This window comes from Empidonax traillii, unplaced genomic scaffold, assembly GCF_003031625.1.
Source record: "Empidonax traillii isolate 1590-97213 ecotype Southwest subspecies unplaced genomic scaffold, ASM303162v1 scaffold69:size3087049, whole genome shotgun sequence".
NCBI lineage: Eukaryota > Metazoa > Chordata > Aves > Passeriformes > Tyrannidae > Empidonax > Empidonax traillii.
Window position 1 is genome coordinate 468,742 of NW_020955262.1, and position 12,093 is coordinate 480,834.

The window sequence follows — 12,093 nt, forward strand, 5'->3', positions numbered from 1 at the left end:
AAGCCAGACTTTACATCGATGCATCACAAAGCATGTGGGAGCTTTCACCTGCTACGCTCTTCTTCCTCTCTCATTTCCGCACAGCTCTCAGTAGTTCAATAGGTTTCCAAATCCACCCTTCCATGTCACTCCAGAGCAGCAGGGAAACTAGGGCAGGAAAGGGGGTAGTGTAAATAGCTTACCTGAAAGAGCTGGAAAGTGGGGTTTTGCTAGCAGTCTAGGATCCAGTGATTATCTGGAGCACTCACATCATTTAGGAATATGATTTTTTTTTTTTTTTTATGTCATGGACATGTTATCGTGAACTCCATACCATGATAATTAATTATGGTATGATAACTGCATACCTTTTGATGATCACCTTTTGCTGCTGAGACAAAACAGCACCCCTAACAAAAACGCTTAGTTCCAGCCTTTAAACCACAAGTAATCTAAAACTCAGCAGTGGTTACATCTCTGCTAAGACCTTCATAACTCCTGTGTTCCTCAAAAAGTATACAAATAATAAAAACACTAAATGAACAGCACATTAAAATTAAGACAGAACTCCAAAATTATTATTGCTTCACTGTAAACTTGTAGTACAAATCAGACAAAAGTATCCTCTAGGGATACTTTATTGACTTGTCTGTTGGCAATTTCTGCATAAGAAATTTGTTTTGTAAAAGCCAAAGGAGTTGAAATTAAGATACTGGTTTAAAAAAAAAAAAAAAAAAAACAGGAAAGGTTTTCTCTTTCATGTTTTTTTCCCATAGTGGTGGCACCTTGGAGACAAATTGGTTGCCTTCATTACAAACAGACAGTGCTCTTTTAGGGCTGTCTTTCCTCTTGTCTCATTTCCCATCCACTGTTACTGCCTCACAGAGCTATGAAGCTTTTTAACCAGTGCTCACAGCTAGTATGCTGCTATCAAAACTGCAAACTGGCAAACGTTTCATGCTCTCTCTCACACAGTCATTATAACAAACTGAGCTGTTGCATGCAAATTATCTCTGGAAAAGCAGTAATAATTAACTAAATTGCTTCTCATGTCACAGTGGTCCTACATAAGGAGCACTCGAATGATTGACCTCATCTCTTGTAGATTACACAGTACAATACTAGACAACATTATAACTTAATCATAGTTAATTTCTTCAAATTTGCAATGTTTCCTCAAACATGTATTTTAATGAATTTTAAGTAGCTACACAGACTAAAAGGAAAGCTCCCTAAAGTTGTGTAATCCCAAGGAAAATGAGAGGTGCAGAAGTTCCTAAGGACCATAGTTTTGTTCCTTTTAACTGTAATTAATAGATTGCAGCAAGCTCTGTATTATCCAGGCTAAAGAAAATAAGCTACATGTATGGGTAATATACAAAATTATGCAAACCAGGACATCAGAACATGAGGGTGTGCTGAGGAGGAGAAGAGACCATGTTGCTGCTGATTGTGGTGCAAGTCAGTGCACCATAACCCATGTCTTGAATTTTGATTCAGTCAGACCTGGAGGAAATAGAACTGACATCTCAGTAGGATGAAATAACTGCTCCCAGTGCAAAGCTGATAGTTAACAGGCTTGGGGATGGTCATTTTAAAATCAGGCTAAATCAGAAGTACTATTTTTGTCCTGTTTTCCTTTGAAGAACATTAGGTAATGCTCCAGTTCTCCTCTTGCAAATCAACATTTAGCTTCCTTTCTTAATTAGATCTATCAAAGCCTGCATTTACCCGGCAAAGACCATATCTTTTCTAGAAATTTCTCCACTGCATCTCTGGTATATATGAGCCTGACAACAGCTCAAAATATTTCAAAACAAAAATATTTCTCACATTTTACTTATAGAGGCAACACCTCAAAAGAAACAATCAAGAAAATATTCCTATGTAATCCTTAAGAGCACTGTTTGTTTTAAATCATGGTGTCATTGTTACTGTCAATGTTACTACATAATCTTTATTCTGCTTTTTCAAACAAGTATTAATTAGTTATTTAACTTGGTAAATGTACCCATTCATGAAAATCAAGTCCATTCAGACTCCTGCTTTAAATTCTCAGAGACACTGTTGCTCTTGTGTACACTTCAAGTCAGAAAGTACAACAGTGATGCACAGATAACTTTTCCAAGCTTTCCATTTATTATCTTGGTGTCTTATCTACACAAGCAGTCTTTCCTCAGCTAGTAAAGCCTTCTGACACTTTCTTTCTCCACTCCTCCCTCCTAGGAAAAAACAGATTAAATTATATTTTTATATATATATAATATTAAAATACACATTATAAAACACACCCTCACCTACCAGTTTGTATTCTCTGACAGTCCTCGGAGTTTGTTTTTTTTGCTGTCCTCAGGTGACCAACTCGTGCCTGTCACTTTTCCAGCCAGGGATCTGTTCCAGGCCTTTATCAGCACTGCTCTAGCTCCAGTTATTGATAAGCATCTCTACTCACTACTTCTCTTTCAGTAGCCCATCTCCATCTCTTTTGTGTCCGCTCTCCTGAATCTCGGTTCAAGAACTGAGAACTGGGAGACTGATGGTAGGCGGGTCTGAATTTCTCTAAGAAGTTCAGCTCATCCACAACACCTTGTTTGTATAAATATACCCTGCTTTGCCATTTGTTTTCAAGTAACTGCTGTAGAATACACAGACCCTTCATATATCCAAACAAGACTCAAGAATAAAAGCATAAACTGAAAAAAGGAAAAAGGGTGTTTACAGGACTCTCACATAGATTGTTTAATGCAACTTCCATTCTCCAGCTCACTAGCCTTTCCCTTCTGAATTGCTATCTTCTCTCAGAAAGCTTTATTTCATAGAGTCTTGGCCAAGATACCACTGCTTCAGTGTATGTCAGTGGTGGGTTCTCAACAATGCTGGTAACAGCTCACCGCTCCTTGACTGGGAAGTGAGAAGTAGCTTTTGCTATTGCCAGCCTTTACAGCAACAATGGAAATCCAAGTGGCCTTTAATTAATGCCAGGAGCTCAATTCCCAGAGGGTAAGGAACATGTTTACACCGTGTTCACCGAGTCCTTCCAGTCTCAGAGGCTGGAAGGCACTCAGAGGGATATTTTGCATCTCAAGTGTTTGGGAGATTCACTGTGGTGGAAATGCTGCACATCTGTCAAATTACTGTTTAGAATCAGGAAATCAGAATCAAAGTGCATGATGGTTTGAACTGCTTACTTGAGCTATAACTGCAGCTGAGTAGTTTAGCTTTGTGAAATCTAATACAGAAAAACTTCAACCACAAAAGTATTCAAAGTGGTATGGAACAGAAAATAAGGGGGTTCAACTCCTTTCTCCAGTAAAAAAAAAAAAAAAAAAAATCTTAAATATAAATGCATTCCATATTGTTGGATATCAGTTGACAACTACCAATTTTGTTGCAAGTATACTCATAGTGCTAAAAAATCCTGACACTCCAGACCATGGCGAGAACAGGAAATTACAACCTACTCGATTTTAAAAATTGTTTTCATTTGACATTTATTAGTCCACTAATGCATCTCAACAGCCAGCAATTGGAGCTGTTGGTTTTGAAGCACAGTTGTGTTAAGAACTACACTTCTTTCACTCTTGGTTACTCCCAGTGCTTTTTTGCATTTCCTTTCCAGAGTCCCTTTGCACGAGGAATGATTCCAGGTGCCTGTCAAACTCTTGCCAAAAGAACTCTACATGCATTACTGGTCATAAAGACGACCCTTGCCGTTGTGCAGAAGCATCAGTGGACAGCATGGAGGAACTCTGTAATAAAACCTCCAGTCCTTGCTCTTTAAACCCCTGTCTTCAAAATGCTACCTGTTTGGGCTCTGCTGGAAACCTCAGCTTTACCTGTGAGTGCCCCTGTGAAGCCCCTGACAGCGCATGTGACACAAATCCTTGTGAGCACGGAGGCACCTGCCAAAACGGCCTGACTGGGCCCACCTGCCTGTGTAGTGCAGGATACACAGGTACACTCTGCGAGATGGATCTGGATGAATGCGTTTCTGAACCGTGCCACAACGGAGCAGTGTGCAGGGATGGGGTCGATGAATATTCCTGCTACTGTGTCCCGGGCTACCAAGGCAAGCACTGTGACCTGGAAGTGAATGAATGTGTCTCAGATCCGTGCCTGAATGGGGCAACGTGTCTTAACCAGATAGGACACTATGACTGCGTCTGTCCGCTTGGGTACACAGGTAAGCACTATTAAAACAACTTTACCTTTGCATCATGTAGAACCCCCATAATCCGTGTTCCAAGTTCAACTCCCTCAACCACACATTTATTTAGCCATATCTGCATTACCACCTTGCCTTCAGCCTCAGCACCAGTGGCTCATGGTACATTATGGATTACTACATCGCTGCAAACTACTGGTATCAGAAAGAGAAGGATTAAAGAAATCTCATTATTTACCGAAATCTACACAGCAGTTTTGTGAACATCAAGCTATGTTACAGGGCTAGGCAAACTTTCCTTTTAAAAGAAACATTCTCAAAATGCAGGTCTTCAGGATGCTATACGTAGTTTTTGTCTGGGGATCAAAAGCTATATTTGACAGGATTAAAATTTAGATCTAATATGAAAAACTGTACTCTTAAACCTAGATGTTTCACATTTACTTCCTCTCCTCTGCCCTTCTCAGAAACAAAGGACTTATTTGCAACTAGAACACTATCTAAGTTACATAGAAAGGGAAGTGTTATGTTCCCAAACTGCCCATTTTTTGATAATCCTATTTTATGTAGCTCCATTTTTAAGGTACAGGTGTGATTTTTCTTCCCCACTTCCTCCACTGGAAAGCATATAATTCTTGTCAGAAAACAGCTCCCTTCAGATTTCAAAGCTGTATTCAGGGGTAGGACTGTGAGAGGTAGCACACTGAATCATTAAAAGGAGAAAAGGGGAGGCATTTTAGTGATAGATTGCCAGTCAGGTAAGCAAAGGAAAAAAAAAAAAAAGAGTCATACAGCAAAAAGAGGACGAAAAAACATCTATGGCTTCAAGTGATTCAAATGAATAAGACATAAGAGATGTGGTTTACAGCTCCATCCCCAAATCCCTATGCAGGAGGGGAAGTCAGAGGTAAAAAGCAGCTTTCCTGTGTCTGACACAGCACACGTTGGAAGCCAGCCCTCAGTTAATATCCCTTATGAGCATGGAGAATGTTATTTGAAGGAAGCTTGTTACCTTCCTGCCACCCCGCTGCTGCCAGCGGGTGTCGGAGCCCAGGCCAGCTGAGGAGAAAACTACACAAGTGGGGGAAAGCCGAAGAGCAGAAGGAAGGAAAAACCTATTAACAACCAGCATGGTTACTCTGCAATGATCAGACTCAGCTCAGACCTCCTGTTGTATTCAGGAAACTGTATTTGTTTAACTGGCGCTGTTAGTGGGGTCCAGGCCTGGATCCATAGCCCAGAAACTCAGTTTGAAAGAGGCAGAATATACACCTTAGAGACAAAGAAAGAGAAAATATAATGAAATAGTAAAGCCCAAACAAAAAGAAATCAAAATTTAGGTCAACACAAACTGCTGGAAGAAAGTCACTCTGCTGGAGTCGCTCCACTTTCATCATGAAATTCTGCTGTTTCCTTGGCTGATGTTCTCCACTCTCACCAAAAATCAATCAATGTCACCAAACACTCGACACTCTGCACAGCAGAATTAAGAAACGAGTAGAGAACCAAGGAAGGAGGTCTAAAATGCAGAGCAGAAGAGGCTGCAGTGTTTTGACAAACAGCTTCAACAACACTTCCAGTACCAAAGAGACTAATCATGGTAATTCTATAGAGGAGTAGCAGACCATTCCTCCAGCAGTAAAATATCAGCTTTAAAAGACTACTTAACAAAATGGTTTATCAGAAGCATTCTTTTTTGTTGGTTTCTTTGCACCTTGCTGTGAGTTGTGCTAAATGCACAAGCCAGAGGGATTACTGACTGAAAGCCCCAACGTGTCCTCCCTGGTAATAAAACCCCTCATTTGCTCTGTCAGGGGATCTTGCCAACCATTATTATCCTGGCCTGACACCATGAATTACTGTGGGAATTCATCCATCTTCATCTTATTTCCCTAAGATGTAAAAAAGTTTTATCTCCTGATTTGCAGGTAGAGAACATACGGTTATTCTACAGCAGCAATGTTAACCAAATGAATGAGTTACTGGTTGAAATTGCTACTAGTTTCACAGCCTTTGACTGCTATTTTGTATGATTGGCATGCTGCTGCACTTCTTAAAATAGCTGAGAAATGTCATACGTAATTCTTACACAAATGGAAGAGGTTAGAATGCACCAAGAGCCAAAGATTGGAAAATTTAGCATGAAATTTGCAGTTTCTATATAATGTTCTGCATGTGTGAAATTATTTACAAGACATGTGCCACACAGCTGTTAAATAATGAAGCTCAATTGGTTTGTTGAAGTTTTGCTGGCTACCTTAATCAATTGCATTTTTTCCTTCATTGCACTAATTGCACTTGCTTTTAATTCTCCCCAACAGAGCATGGTGTAAGAGCCTGTTATTATCCACAGCTAGGTACATTAATTACCTTCCTGAAGCCAATCCTTCATTGCCACTGAACGTTTCAGTGTGAACTAACAGGAGCGCGTGGCTGTTTCACAACCTAGTCTCAGCCTAAGACGGCAGCAGGAGAAAGTGTTTCAGTGGTAGACAAAATAGGTGCAATGAGCTAGATTTGTTCTTTTTGCAATACCTTTTACTATGATGTGACCACCTCTGGGATGAAGCCTGTAGAACATGAAATCATTCCTGATAGGCCTCTAAATTCTCATTCAGTATTCTCATCAATAATGTATATGCCATGCAAATATTAAAAGTAGATGCATCATAAATAAGCCTTAGGCACTTAAAGGCAAGCAGAGGCAAAGCAGCCTCTATCATGGGATGAAATACCTCAAGTACAGGTCTCACTTCCCAACAAGCTCACGTCCATATTGTTGTGGGTATCAATAGCAAATAACATGGTCTATCCAACAGCAATTGCCAGCAAAGTGAAAAGCCTGTTTCCTTCCTCAGCTTTTCAGTTTCAAACCAGCACTCCCCACCTTGTGTCCCAGCCAGCCTGAGCAGAGGATTCAGCCCAGGGTTATCAGCTCTGCTGAGATCCTCAAGCATAAGGCTGTGACATGAGAGGAGTCCAGGGGTATTTGTGACTTGTGCAGCTAAAGATCAGCAGTGGGCACATACATCCGGGGTATGTTTGTTGCAGCTCGTAACGTCACAGGACCAAAATCTCTGTTTGGCTTTAGCCTTGCGCCTCTCCTCCAATTTTGTCTGCAGAGTGCAGTGTAAAACTTGTAACAATTTACACCTGTGACTGCACACAGGTGTGGGTGCTTATCACACACCTGCATGCAAGCAGGGGTAAGCCTAGCTCCAAGAAGCTAATTTCTTCCCTCTGTCCAATTTTTGATATAACTCTCTTCCTGTCCCTTCAAAAATAGCTATGTGACACTCTCCATCCAGATGACGACATGCAAGATTACTTTATACAGGCTGAGGAATTTGGGCCTTCTGCCTCTGCTGTGCAGGAGCACAGCACTACAGTTCAGGAGAGCAGAAAGGGTGACCTGCTTACCAATCTCCAGCCATACTAAGAATGTGCAGGTCCTCCTGGAACTACACTGAGCCTGCAAATCCCTCGTATCTTTGACCAGAAGGTGTTTGTACACTGTACCTATAGGCATCAAAGTTTGAAAACACTGGCTGCAGGTCCTTCATCCCCTCCTCTTTTTACTTTTTATTGACTGGGCCTGCACAAAGAAGCACACAGTAGGACTCACTGGAAATGCAAGCAGTGTAAGAAATAATCTTAGTTCTTCACAGTAACTGCAAAAGTTATGAATATGACTTCTAAGCACCTTCCCAGTTTTTCAATTCAAACCGCTTGTGTGGTTTGGTACCTGCTGAGAGGCTCTGCCCGCACTAGGATGGGGTGCCTTAGCTCGTGATGGTGCAGCCCTGTGCAATAGCTGCGGCAGGGCTTGCTGGAGCACTCCTTCCTCTCTGGCATATGATATTTGGCACACAGCATATTTGTGACAGAATGTTAGACTGAGGTGAAGATGCAGATCTAATCTTTTCACCTCTCTTCTACACATATAAGAAAGCCTGACAGCCAATTCAGCAGAGGCTGGGAAGGAATCCCCCCCATTTGCATGGCACATCGCATTGGCTGGACGCATTATACAGAGAGAAGTTTTCTTCTGAGGCAACATTGCCGAAGGCAGGTTACTGGGCTTGATAGATTAAAGACGTGAACCAAAACAACGACGCTATGTTCTCATGTTAATTGTCAGGCTGTTCTCAGGCCTGTAGTTTCAAATTTGGCTGAGCTGAGGATCAGTCGAACAGTGCTTGTTTTGTCACATGATTTTTAGTGTTCACAGTAAGCTGTTAACAAGCTCTGGCAGATTTACGGTCACTAGACACACTTCTGCAAACACATTGTTTATAATTACAGTGAATTCACAGGGCAATGACCACAGAGGGACTGCTTACTATATCTGGATGTAATGTACATTACCATAAAGCCGTAAGGGAGCGTTGCTGTGCTGCAGTCTCGCGGCAGACTCCTGCTGAAAGTAGTGGTTGGACGATCAGTGAACCTTAAACTGGGGGCACGGAATTGGCAACTTCCCTCCTTCCAGTGTTCCCTATGTGGTCTCAAGGAACTGAAAGAATATGTTCTCTAAAATTACAGCAGTAATATTTCTTTACTACTGAAAAGATGAACTTGCACTTTAAAGCTTAAATACAATGAAAAACACTTGTGAGTCAACATCACCAAATTTTGCTTCGGCATTTTAAGATATTTCCAGGTACATATCCATTGTACAGGCATTTTTTTTCTTTAAATAACCTACATTCAAAAACATCAAAATAAATTAGTAATGGAGTAACACTATTACTCAATATTATTAATCTCAGTGTTATAAGAAAGATCCTCTGAGTTATAAGGTACAAAGTTCACAGCAGCACAGAGCTGGCAAAAACAGCATGAAGAAAGAATTAGAGGTGAGCTCCTAAATAAATTGCTAGGGTAATACCCATCATCATGTCTGTTCCCATCTTTTGAAAGTCTACCCCATCATCTTGTACTGAAAACTTCACCCTTACAAAAAAAAAAAAAAAAAATTAAAAAAGGAACCCATTCTCAAGGCTGCAGTTTTTCTTTCAAGTAGGAAATTCCCCTGCAAACTATTTACAATATACTATGCTACTTTGTAAGCCAAATAAAAGATATGCAAGTCTACTTCAAAGCAGTTTCTTTGTTATAACTTGCCATCTTGCATCTGTTTTGTGGCTGATATTGTAGCTGCTAAAACAAATTGACTTGGCAGGTATTTAAAAATATTACTCTATTGCTCAAAACTCTAAATAAGTGCATAAGCATACCTGAGATGATCCAAGAAGGAGCTGCCAGGCAGTAATCACGACATTTTCTTATTGTGTCCTGGATTGTGCTAGAGGTAAGAAAAAGGAATGTATATTTAAGCTGTCAAATATCAAAAATAAACTCACATTAGAACGGACTTAGTTACATCAAGTACCTCTGAAGAGCAGCTCCAAGATTCTGACCTGTTGCAAACATGGCACCATAGACCCATTTATTTACACATTGCTTAATCTTTAAAAAAAAAAAAAAAAAAAGGCAATAAACCACAGCTAAACAAGCCACTTCCCAATGAATTCAATTAACTGTGCAGCTTTAAATGAGCTCTTATGAGATCAATAAATTACTAGTCACTTCTGTATTGTGTAAATAGCGATAGTAGTGGTTTGAATAAACTGAAAATTAACTCGACTTGTTTCTGTGTTCAAGCTAACATTAAAAGCGAGTTTTCTACCTGTTTTTGTGAAAACAGCTGGCTTGTTCTTTTGTACCTTTTAAAAATAGGTAATTGCTTAAAAAAAAAATAAAAAAATTAAGTGACTACTGTATTTCAAAGCAGTCCTTGCTGAGATCTCCAAAACTCTCTCTCAGCTCTGGGGTTTGCTTATTTTCTTTTGTTTTGAAGGTACAAACTGTGAGCTGGAAATAGATGAGTGCTCATCCCAGCCATGCCTGAACGGTGCGACCTGCCACGATCACCTGGGGAGCTTCTCCTGCTCCTGCCCACCGGGGTTCCTCGGAGAGCTCTGCGAAACCAACATCGACGAGTGCGCCAGCCGGCCCTGCCTCCAGGGGGGACAGTGCATGGATGGTGCCAATGGGTATGTCTGCAACCCCCCAGGTAACACCAACCCGAGGTGTTGTCAGCCTCTGCGCTTGCAGGTGGGAGTGCTGAGGGAGCCTGCACTGCCAGGGAGCTCATTTCGCTGCACACTGCGGATTTCGCTCCTCCATCCTGCTCTAATTTCAGTTTAAATTTGAAAAAGGATTAAAGAGTGCCAGTCTGCTGTCAGAGCCAACAAGGCAACAAAGTGTTTATGGCAAAGACTGACCGAAACAGTGCATTTTTCATATTTGTACTTTAAAATTTCACAACGTGCTGTTTGCCTGCCCCTGAGGATTGTCATTTAGGCATGAATTCTGATGCTTATCAGACTTTAGTTTCCAAGAAAGATGTGACATTGTATAAAACTGAATTTGCCAACAGCAGCTGCCCACACCAACAGACAGAAGCATTAGAAAAGAGAGGCAGAGAAAAACTGTAATAATAGTAACCATAGTGATGGATATCATTAGGAAATATGTCAAGAACTTTACAGGCATATAGGACAACAGCTATTGTTGAAAACAACCTGCAGTGCATGAGCAAAGAAATAATAAAAAAAAAAGAGAATGCAAGGCAACAGAAAATAGAAAAGTGAGCTTCTCCACCTGCTGTTATTAAGCCCTCTGCAGAGGTCCCACTGCAGCCCAGGCAGCCAGAGCTCTGGCATTCACTCCCCAATACTGGCTTTGCTGACTCAGCATGAGATTCCCAAAATGAAAACACTTATGTATACAAGCCCAGTCTGAAAGTTCCTAAGCAGGTGCGTCTCTCACCAGTATAAGGTTTGTCCTTTATTGTGCATTTTCCAGTTTTTATAAAGCAGTTTTGAAGATTTTAGTGCCCCAAAAACCAGTCCAAAACTCACACCAGCAGAAGGTATGCTTGCCTCGAACCAAGGGGGAATTCTGGGAACGAGCTTTTGTACAGTGTGGTGACATGGCACCAACCTCGTGGAGCGCCTTTTCAGCAGTGCTGAATGGCTCTGAGCAGGACAAAGCAATTTATTATTTCCCAGTGTAGCTAAAGCATGACAGCAGGGAGAGGGAGGTCACCTTGTAGCTGAGTAGCTCACAGCAGACCCACTGCGTAACCTGTAAGCCTTTTGAGGATACACACATGAGGTGAGCAACTGGGATGCTCGTTCAGGCCAGATCTAATCCTGTTCATTTTTCTCTTTTTAAAGCTGAGGTACATGTAAAACAAATTTTAATTGGCTTGTAATACCACAGGGTATCTGGAGAATGATTGGAGCTCTTGCCATATTTGTTCTCTGATGAAAAGGGATAGACGACAAAGCAGTTCAAAACAGAAGGGTATTCAGCAATTTCCTTCCTTCCTTTTTTTTTGTGTTTTTGGGGTAAATGAAGAATTTTAGTCTTTAAATAGTAGTTTTCCTTTTCTGACTAATCTGTAGTACAGCTGAGGCTTTTGTGTCTGCCACCAGCTCTCACAGAAATGTGCAAGGCAATGGATTTAGCATTAAAAGGTGTCAATACAAACACCAAACCAAATTCTCTCCCAAATTTCAGACTGATCTTCCAGTGAGGTTTCATGAATGCAACAAAGTAGAATTTGATCTCTTAAAAAAATCACTTTCATGTAAGTGAACATTTCTTATTTAAACACAACTGCTCATTACAAAGCGAGTTGTGGGTGTTCCTCACTGCTCCATGATTCTCAACCAAAGTGAAAAAGTAGCCAGAGCACAGGCAGAAAAAAACATTTCACCACAAATCTGAACAGCACCAAACTGAAGGTACATGGAAGAAGTGTGTGAAAAACACAGCAGAAGAGAGTGACTTCTGATTTGAGAACACACCTAGAGGTGACCTCATCACTCTCTTCAACTACCTGAAGGGAGGTTATAGCCAGGTGGGGGTTGGTC

General features: G+C 40.9%; 1 protein-coding gene across 2 annotated transcripts in view; it reads left to right on the forward strand.

Annotated features, from left to right (window-relative positions):
* Window positions 1–12,093, forward strand: part of CRB1 (crumbs cell polarity complex component 1) — a 96,301-nt gene that overhangs the window by 21,959 nt on the left and 62,249 nt on the right. For both annotated transcript variants that reach the window (XM_027880381.1, XM_027880382.1), the window contains exons 2-3: window positions 3,599–4,162; window positions 10,008–10,203. In XM_027880381.1, coding sequence (XP_027736182.1) covers window positions 3,599–4,162; window positions 10,008–10,203 — 760 coding nt within the window. The remainder of the gene's footprint in view (window positions 1–3,598; window positions 4,163–10,007; window positions 10,204–12,093) is intronic.